Source organism: Haemorhous mexicanus, chromosome 3, assembly GCF_027477595.1.
Source record: "Haemorhous mexicanus isolate bHaeMex1 chromosome 3, bHaeMex1.pri, whole genome shotgun sequence".
Classification (NCBI taxonomy): Eukaryota; Metazoa; Chordata; class Aves; order Passeriformes; family Fringillidae; genus Haemorhous; species Haemorhous mexicanus.
In genome coordinates, this window is record NC_082343.1 from 55,336,936 (window position 1) to 55,347,186 (window position 10,251).

At 49.8% G+C, this 10,251-nt stretch overlaps 1 protein-coding gene across 1 annotated transcript; it reads left to right on the forward strand.

The window, feature by feature from the left end:
• The first annotated feature begins 4,588 nt into the window (after positions 1-4,588).
• LOC132325708 (uncharacterized) lies at positions 4,589-10,027 on the forward strand. Its single transcript, XM_059843291.1, has 5 exons — positions 4,589-4,624; positions 7,335-7,670; positions 8,521-8,946; positions 9,415-9,532; positions 9,975-10,027. The coding sequence occupies exons 1-5, from the start codon at positions 4,589-4,591 to the stop codon at positions 10,025-10,027; spliced, it is 969 nt and encodes a 322-aa protein (XP_059699274.1).
• Positions 10,028-10,251: the final 224 nt, after the last annotated feature.

Here is a 10,251-nt window from a genome sequence, read left to right on the forward strand (position 1 = left end):
ATTCCATTTCTGGCAAGAAGGGGGGAATTGCACATCGACCTGGCCTCCGCTCATCTGACCCTGACTCCACCCGGCTCCCGTGACCCCTTTCTCGGGATGAGGAGAGCTCTGCGCTGCGGGGCAGGGACCACGAACCCCTCCGAGCCCAGCAGTCCGGCACCGGCCCATGCCCTGCGAGCCCATCTCCAGTGCGCGGGAAGTCTTGGGGTTTGCTTGTCACCAGATTCAGGACCAGGCTCAGATCCCCGGCAGATCCTAAGCTATCTCTATGCCCAGGTCACCCGCGGCAGACGCAGCCGCATCCCCTCTCACACCCGGGAAGGAGCGCGGCTGCCCCGGCCCTGCCCGCTCCGCGCCCGCCGCGCCCCGCCCCGCACTCACCGCCTCGGGTGCGGGGACCCCGCTGCCGCCGCCTGCCCGCGGCCCCGGCATCGCGCCGGGAGGCGGCCGGAGCAGCGCCGGCTCCGGGGCCGGGTCCGCCTCGGGCGCGAAGCCGGAGCGAGTGAGCGGAGACCCCGGCGCCGGCCGCCCCCGGCCCTCCCCGCCGAGGGAGGAGCCGCTCCCTCCCGCAGCAAACCCCGGGGGTCCGCCGGGATGCCGAGCGGGCCGCGGGCAGGGCTTGCCGGAAAAGGGGAGGCAAAAATCAATGGGCGCAGGGAGAAATGAAGTGAAAAGTGACTTACAAAGAGAAAACCCTTCACGGGTTTTTCACAGCCAACCTTTCACAGCCAAGCCCTCCCTGCCTGGATTATACCTGAGGCAGCGTGGCAGGTATGAATGTAACACCGCAGGGTGTCAGACGTAGTGAGCACCAGGGCTGGGCAACTTGCGGGCGAAATTTGCGTCCATCAGGAATGAAGGAATGAGGGATGGGACCAAGTGGCATAAGGTACAGGGGTCTGTGTCACCACTGGCTTGGATGTAAAGACTGTAATGCTCTCATCATCCGTACAAGTGCCCACTTAGGTCTTAGGACATTCTCATTGTCCTGGTCACAGGTCTGGGGAATCACCCTTTTAATTCTGTTAAGAATGGCACGAAGCTCTTAAGAAACTGAGATTGGCTTTCTACTACCCAGTGTTCTCCATATTCTTATTGAAATCTAAGTGACCCAAGTGCTAGGAAGCTTTATCACTTCAAAGTGGATTATTTCTTCTGCAGATTTGCCTGTACTTAACCATCATATTTTACAAGTGACCTGTTCTCACTGAGTTGTGCTGCTTGGCAGCTAAATTTGCAGGATTTGTTTCAAGTAATGATGAATTGTCTCCAGATGGGACACTTGCTCCTGCAGTCTGGATTATGGTATTTTCACTAGGAAAAAAATCATAGGAACTGCCCTTTCCCATGAGTAGGACAAATGTCCTGTCAAATCTGGGCTGGTTAATAAGAGCTCCAGTTTGCCCTTGAGGAGGGGGAGGGATGAATTATCATGTCCCTGACTGCCCACAAGGCACTCCTTAGGAAAGAAAAAACCCCAAACAAAACAGCAAAATACAGCACCTTTCAAAACCACTCAGACCCCTTGAAAGGACAGGTAGATACAGATCCCTGTACTAAGTTGCTTCGAATGATAGCAGCTCTGCCTCTGCTTGTGTACAGCCAGCTGCTGCCAATCAGCCACCAAGTTCTGCCAGTATTTTCCTCCCTTTCCTGGCTCTGTGTGATTCAGGGATTTCTGGAGGGTTTGTTTGGGTTTTTTTCCTCTTGTATTTTTTCAGCTTTATTACTGAGAACATCACTCGTACCAAATATTAACAAAACCTCATTTCAAGCTGCTGGGTCCGCTCTGTGACATCCTCTGGCAGCCTGCAAAAAATCAACAGGGAAGTTACATGAGATTTGGCATCATCACTGCAACTATTGTGAAGGCTCAGTTAAGCCCTCCAGGACATGAATGCAGGCCAGATTTTCAGGAAGTTGCAATATGTTCCCGGACAGCATGATCAGGAGTGATTGATTTCTGCATTTACAAATGTGCTTATTATTTTACATTAGCTCAAGCTGGACAGATAAGAGACCTCTAAAGAAGTGAGAAAGACCATTGCTTTGCTGTTTAGATCAGAAATGTTTTCTGTATTGCTGCAAAGGGAAGAAAATTTTTCTAAGCTCACACAAAATCTTGGGCAGGACCTTTTGGCATGTAAAATACTGGCTAATTTAAACGTGACAACTGAAGACTACAGTGGTAGAAATCAGAAATGCAAACATGGCCATCTTATTTCTTACAATTAATATTTCTTTTGATGCTTATGCTAAAAAAAGAAACAATTTTGATCTGCACAAAGCCTCATATGTTTTAGCAGAGTAAGATTAACTGGGATGCCTAATTAAAACAGGCACTCACCAATTAAGATAACAAAAAACTGCTATTTGTAATTCAAAAGAGACCAAGAAGTTAAAGAGACACTTATCCAAGAGCTTAGCAGGTTTTCATTTGCGGATACTTAAGGGAAAAAAAAGGTGAAGATGCACTCTGGAACGCAGCCCAGTAAAATCAGCGAGGAGTCTGCGAGCTCCTGTGAAGCTTCATTACTAAAGGGCCTGCTGCTCGCCAGCCCCTTTGCTTTTGCACTCCATCTGCCGCGTCTTGTATGTACTGAGACCCAGGCTCTGCTGCCATCGCTTGAGCTGACAGTTCCTCTCAGGTGTCCCCAACAGCACTGCTCCGATCACCCGAACAGTGCAGGACCTGTGCCAGCTCCCGGGTTTTACTTGGGATTGGGATGGCGTTTCACTGACATTCGCTCAACACGGCTTTTTCTCCCTCCTGGAAGCTTTATGCAATACAGCAGCAATATTATTGTTGTTGGTGGTGTTATTGTTATTGTTGTTGGTGGTGGTTTTATTAACAACAATAACAATAGCAATAATAATTATTTCAAAGAATTGATGCAAATTCTCCAACCTGAAGTTTCTTTCGCACTTATTTGCACCATCTGAAGGTGAGTCTCCTCTGCCTACTGCTACTAAGGAAATCAGCTCAGAGGAGAACATATGTACGTTCAGGTACATGAGCATATGTGCCAGCCTGTGAGTCTGTATGTGCACAGGAGTGTGGTGAGTTAACCTTTGCTGGCTGCCAGATGCCCACCCAGATGCTTTCTCATTTTGCCTCCTGAGCAGGGCAGGAGGACAAAAGCAGATTTAAAAGAAAACCTTATGAGTCTTCCTGATCAGTTCTTGGCTCTGGAGCTGGTGAATCATGGAAGGCAGCCGGGGAGCCTTGGGTGATGTGTATTGCCAAGGGTGTGCCATCGTGCAGCCATGGCCGCCTGCTGTTCTTTGACGTGCAGCAATCCCACGACACAGGGATCCTCCAGGAGGCTGGGCAAGCAGATATTTCAACCTCTCTGAATCGATAGCAACTGCATCAAAAGCCCATCACTGCCTTTTTGGGTCCTTGAAGTACCCTCTTCTGAGACAGTCTATGCCAAGGATACACAGGGCTTCTGAGCAGGTCACAACAGTGTACTTTTGCCATTTGTCTCCTGTAAAGCTCACCTCAGCCCCCAGTACAGCTTTTGGGTTCTCCCTGTCAATCGAGAGATGCAGATGGGTTCTTCTCTGACGTACCATAATGGCGTTAGGGTACGCTGTGCACCAGAGTCTAGCAACACTTTAGACTTCTGTAGATCTAGTATGCCAAGCCATCAAATCCACACAGCCCAGTAAAGCTGGTTGCCTTTGCCAAAATCAAGAGAGGGACTCTTAATCTTCTTCTATACCAAGGAGACTGCTGGCTGCCTTCTACCATCTCAACAGCAGCTGAACTGACAGCAGTCGTGCATGGCCCTCCTTATCATCTCTCTTCCCAGCCAATCTGTGTACATGGGCTCCTAACTCAGAGGAGGGTCACCATCCCACTTCCTCGTGAGGTCGTTCAGGAGGAACCAGAGTGGCACACAGCGTGTGTCTGGGTGCCCCTGATGGCCAAGGCCCTGACCTGTGGGGGCAGGGAGAAAGACAGGTTTTCTGCAAAAGTCAGAGTTAGTGGGATGCTCTCTCCACAGCTCATATATTCAGACTTGGTCAGTCCATTGTCTCCAGGCAGATGGAATATAATGCTAGTGAATTTCAGACAACCCTTCTGCACCTGCTCATGTACAGTGGCCATCTGCATCTTTGGAGACGTGGTTGTCATCCACGTCACCATAGGGACTTTCCAGCACTGCTAGTAGTCTCACATATTGGATGCCCTCTTCAGGGCTAGTGGCAGCAATCTGCTCGCCAGACTGGTGGCTGTAATGTTTCAACATATTTTGAAGTCTGCCCAAGTTTCGGGGCTGGTCATTTCTCTCACTTCCTCCTCTTTTTCTCTTGCTGAAGGACCAGCTGCCTGATCAGATCCTTCCTCCTCCTGCTCCTGTACTAATTGCTGGTGTGGACCCATTGACCTCTGCATGTAGAGATTCTTTTTGACTGCTAAGTTTTGCCACATGTGGTTTAGATCCCTGTCTCGACCACGTTCCCCTGATGGTGCTGAAGGGAGGCTCAAGAAGCACAAGGAAAGCCCCAGTGCAGTGCCAAGAGCTGCTGGATTTCACTGGAGCAGGCAAGGTACCCTTCCATCAAGTGCCAGTTCAACATGCCTGTAGAGGTGCAAGATCGCAGGCTATGCGAGGTGATAACCCTGCCAGGCAGCCACCAAGTCCTCCCACACACCATGCAGGCACCCAGGGATCAGAGCCTTGTCACCTCACTGGCAAACTGGTTCCCCATAACACCAGACCAAAAGTAGTTTCTATACAAATGACAAGAAGATGACATTAGTCAAGCAGCTTAGATAAGGATGTGGTGAGGAACTCTGGAGAGGAAGGCAGGCACATCAGTCCGGGAGGGGAAGAGAGAGGTGCAATCCCTCAGCTCTCCACAGGACAGCCCTCCTGGCACAGGAGCAGTGCCCGTGCCAGGGCCAGTGCAGGGCTGCTGCTTTTATCAGAATGCTTCCAGGCACAGTGAAACACAGAGATAAGCGCTGCAGCAAGAGGAGCTGAAAGCAGCCACTGCTGAGCCCGAGGCTCTGTTACACTCTAAGTCAAGCGAGCCCTGTGAGCCATGCAGAAGCCTGCCAATTATCAGCTACGGCAGCTACAGTACACCCAGATCAAAACTGGCTTTATCTCGTGCCCAAGGAAAAGGACTGGTGGGTTGATCTTGGCTGGTTCCCAGACATCCACCTGGATGCTTTCTCACTCCTCCTCCTCAATTGGACAGGGGAGAAAATAAGGTTGAAAAACACCTCAAGGGTCAAAGACAGTTTAATAAAAGAAGCAAAAGCTGTGCATGCAACCAAAGCAGAAAGAGGAATTAATTCCCTGCTTCCCATCAGCAGGCAGATGTCCAACTACACCCTGGGAAGGAGAGCCTCAGCTCATGTAATGGTAGCTTGGGAAGACAAACACCCTAATCCTGCTTTCCCTGAGCATCTATTAAAAGAGAAGTGCAGCCTCTCCTTTGTGTGCTGTTTGCTCTGTGGGTTGGATCAGAGGACTGGGAAGTGTGATCCGCTGAGCCCTTGGCAGGGACCATGCAGTGAAGGAGTCTCTTACTTCATGTGTGTGCTAGGGGCAGGGGTGTGCCTCTGCAGCCCAGAAGGTCTCTGCTGGAAGGAGATTTAGCAATGGAGAGTACCTGACACTTGCATGGGGTCACATGAACACTTCACCCCTGGGGAAATGTTCCCTGCAGAGCTGGTGGCCAGGACCCTGTAGTGTGGGTGAGGCAACCTCTGTGCCTGGCTTGGTTTGCTCAGCTCTCCAGTCATTCTTGAAGGACTCTTCTGGTGTTTATGTCCAAGTCCATGTCATCTCCAGATGGACTTTCCTGTTCAGGTCAGCTAACTAGGTGGAGGTGTTTCATGGATCATACCCAGGACTGCTGCACACAGATCAGGCACTGCAAATGATTTGGATCTGCATATGTCAGGATGTCCTGCCACACTGCTCAGGAGCTGTATCTTGAAGAAAAAGAGGCACATCTGCATCCTTTTCATATTTCCAGCCCTGACTGGCAAGAGCTGCTTGCAAAAGCAGTCCCATGGTCTCGAGGAATCTGGCATCAGGCAGCATGGGATGAGGCAGAATTTGTCCCTTGAGGCCAAAGAGCACCAGAGGAGTTGCTGGTGAATCCTAAGCAGTGAGACAGCAGGAATGCTTTCCTTCTGGAAACACTGCTACAAGTGCATTGCATAATGCTTGCTGAGCTCTCCCTCCAGGTCGCCATGAGGAGAAAATGCTGGTGTTTAATGCAGGCAGCTACTTAGCTGGGGACTGGGGTAGGAGCAGTGTCAAGGGTCTGTGCTGGGAGCTTTGCTCTTGGGAAAGCAGCCAGAGATGCTGGAGGAAATGAATCACCAGTGGCAGCTCTGGGACTGCAGACTAAATGAGTTTAATGCAGTGTGCCAACAGAACAAGGATGATCCCTGCACAGGGTTTGGTAACAAGCCCATGATAATCTGTGCTTTTTGAGGTACAGCATGCATTTTTCAGGTGGCTGTTGAGTGTTTCATTTGATTTTATACAGTGGGCTCTAGATGTAATTGGGGTTTGAGTCTGTGTGTTTGATTTCAGAAGTTAAGCAGTAGAAAGAAGGGGGTGTCCTGTCATTTCCACTGGACTCAGGGACTAGATTTCCACATGGACAATGTTCCTGGACACATTTTTCAAAGCTCCCAGGAGCTTGAGCTCTTCTGAAAATTTCCCCAGTTTTATTTTGCAGACCATGTGGGATACAAACTTTTTGAAAGATTTGCTCCCGAGAACAACTTCTGGTTTTCAGTGGTTTAATTTAGCCACATCCTTTTTCTTCATGAATATTGCAGGAAGATTTCTGTGACAACCACAAACAAAAAACCAGAAATTCAGCATCCTGCCAATCTGTGTGCTGAAGCCTCTGCTTCACTCTCAAAAAAGTGTGCTGGAGCTATGGCACACAATTCCTCCCGCCTTCAGCTGAGTCACCTTATAATGGTGGCAAAAGGCTAAACCACCAAATTCTGGCAAGAAGGTGACAAGGGCTACTTACTGGAACATCCAAAAAGATGCTTGAATATATGCAGGATAATGGGTTTTTTCCTCCAATCTCAAAGGACAGACTGAAACAGCTCTGCTGAACTTTTTGAAAGCTGAGGTGTGGTATGGAAACATTTGGTAGCTGCAGTTAAAAAGCCCTGAAACCCACAACTGTGGGATTGAGTAGAGGACATGTGGACTTGTCAGGGGTATAGGACTAGACGATCTTTAAAGGTCCCTTCCAACCTAAACTGTTCTGAGTCTGTGCTTGTACTGTGGACAGTGTAGGGTGATCCTACATTTTGGTTCCTCACGTTAAAGTATGATCAGATTTTCCAAAGGGTCGACACCATTGGGGTTCAGCAGAGGGGGGAAGTTCAGACGGCTGTCACCAGTGCAGGTGTGCAGTGTGCGATAGGTGACATCCTTAAGGTCTTCGCACGCGTTTCTCCATCCGGATTGCCGCGGGCTGTCCTGCCCTCTAGTGCCTGCAGCGCCCGCTCCCGCTGGCCTCTCTCCGCTGCCCCGCGCACACGCTCACTCACCCAATGGATGATGCTGCGGCTCCGAGCACGGAACAGGAACTGGAAACCCCCGTGGCCTCCCCTGTGCGATGATGAGTGCAGAGCCAAACTGGAGGAGAAGGCCTGTGAGAAAGTGAAAGGCTTCTTATCAAATCCACAGAGGAGGCAGACTTCTTATCAAACACAAAGTCCAAACTGTTTCCTTCCAGCTGACATATCCAGGAGTGCAATTTTCCTCAATGCTCAAAAGAACCTGCAGCTGACAACTTCTGCAGCAGCCAGGCATCCTGCAGCACCCGTGCCTGGCTGTGCAGCCCCATGTGCAGTCAGGGCTGTGTGCCAGACCCATGTGCTGGGGAGCAGCAGTCCCTCTGTAAGCCAAGACCTACATCCAACCACCTACCTGCATTTCTGTGTCTCCTCAGCTCTGGGGTGATGGATCACATCATCACAGTCTCTTTTTCTAAAGCCTCTTGAAGGTCTAAATGACTTTTTGATTTTGGACTTAATGGCGGCAGCACATAGGCTTTCTGGAGAGGATGTCCCTATCCCTCTCCATGTTCCTGTCCCTTGGCTTCATGAACTTTTGGCTCACAGTGTTCTGCTTGATCTATGTGTCTCAGAATACTTTGTAACACTCTCAAGGAGCCTCTAACTGGTGAGGATGGGAAAACACCCTTGCTCTCCATTTTGTCCAGGGCAGACCCTGCTGGTAGCTGCCCTAAAAAAGAATGGCATAGGAACAGGGCAGAGGCTGCAGTGCCTCAGCTAACACAGTCACAGTGCTTTGGGACAGGCACTGACACGGAGCCTCTACATCTGCTGGGGGTGAGCTTGGGCACATGGAGACAACCACCGTGTTTTGCTCTTCAGGAACAGTAGGTGTGGGGGCTGACTGGGAGTGCTTTGAAAGCCCCACAGCACAAGCACGGGTGTAGGGAAGCCTCCAGTGATGTCTCTTGGCATCATTCTATCTATTCCAGGACATGGGCTTCTGCGATGCTGCCCTTCAGTCAAGACCTTGTAATTCAAGGTCTCATAATTCACCCCACACTCAGCTGCAGATGGGGATTTCTGAAAGATGCAGAGAGCACACACATGCCCCTTTCTGGAGGAAGTGGTGTTGCTCAAGTTTAATTGAGACTTGCTCAAATCAAGAAGCAGAGGCCACTGCACCATCAGCTAACATGACATTTTGTTTGTGCTCACGCAGAGTGGCTGACAAGCTGCCGAGACCAAACCTCGTCTTGCTCAAGCTCTTGCTCTCTCTGCTCCACCACATCAGCCAAAATGCTGAGACCAACAGGATGGACTCCAGCAACCTGGCCATCTGCATTGGCCCAAATATGCTGAGCCCAGGCACGGAGAGCGCGCTCCCGCTGGAAGTGCAGAAGGAGATGAATGACAAGGTGCGCTGAACTCACCGAGCAGCCGCTCCCTTGGGGCAATTGAGAGCCATCCACAGGGATCCATCCCACCATCCCACTGCCCATGCAGCAGCTGAGCAGAACAGCACCCCTGGGCCTTGGGGGTGCTGAGCAAAAGCAGCAGCTGCCCTGAAGCCCCAAAAGTCACAGCACAGCTCCTGCAGACTTTGCATGTGGAGGGCAAGGGGCACCCATGGCCATTGTCACCCCTGGGCCCTCGGGCAGTGAGGCCACAGCTGTGGCTGATGGTGTTTTGTCTGTGTTGGGGCAGATCCATTTGTCTGCAGCATCAGGCCTTATCCTCCACGGTGGATTCACCCTTGGGCTTTAAGCCAGGATTTTGGCAGAAGCCCACCTGCTCTGTGCTGTCCTTCCTACAAAGAAAGCAGGCAGGGTGAGGAAAGAACCTTCAATCTGTCTTGACTGAAATGGGCTGTTTTCTGTGTGCAGGTGACAGTGCTGGTGGAGTTCCTCATAAACAACTGCTTGGAAATATTTGAGGGGGACATTGCCTTCCCTGCCTGTGCCTTGGCTGAGGAGTCACCAGAGCACACAGACACCTCCACAGGTATGAGAAGGGACTGGAGATGTCACCAACTGGGGCTGCTGGGCCACATTATTGAATTTGATATCTGAATATATCTGTGGAAACACACAGCGTTGCTGACAGTTCAATATGTTAATGAAGTGTTTTTCTACAGGAATGCCTTCCAGAAGTTCAAAATTACAACACTCACAAACCAGACTTAAATCCCAATGTTAAACATCTGATTCAAGAACTTTTTTTTACAGATGTGCTGAGATTTCAAGAACCTTTCCAGCAGGCTTGAAAGAGAGGATCATTCTCCCAACCTAACAGATCTAGAGGTCTTTACTTTGTCACTGCTTCTCAGGAGGAACAGTCTATGAAAAGATAGACACATTTTCAGTATAGCTGATATCCTATCTTTGTCCTTTTTTGCACTTGCCTTATCAAAGTTAACTGCTTCAAGAACTGTTTGTTCTTCAAGGTGAGATGAAACTTGAAAGTTTCAATGGCTGGCTTCAGAAATCTGTGGTGTGAAGTGTCCTCTCAAGAACCATTTTCAGAAGAGCAGAACACATTACAGAGAATGTGACATTACAACATGCACAGATGTCTCATCTATGATTTTAGTTGTGTTTTGAGTTTTGGGTTTTGTTTCATTTCACTGTTCATTTATTGGATAATGCTTACCTTACTGAATTGTCAAGTTTAAAAATCACAGCAAAGTCCTGCAGTTTTTCTTTTTAGAGCTGGATTCAGGA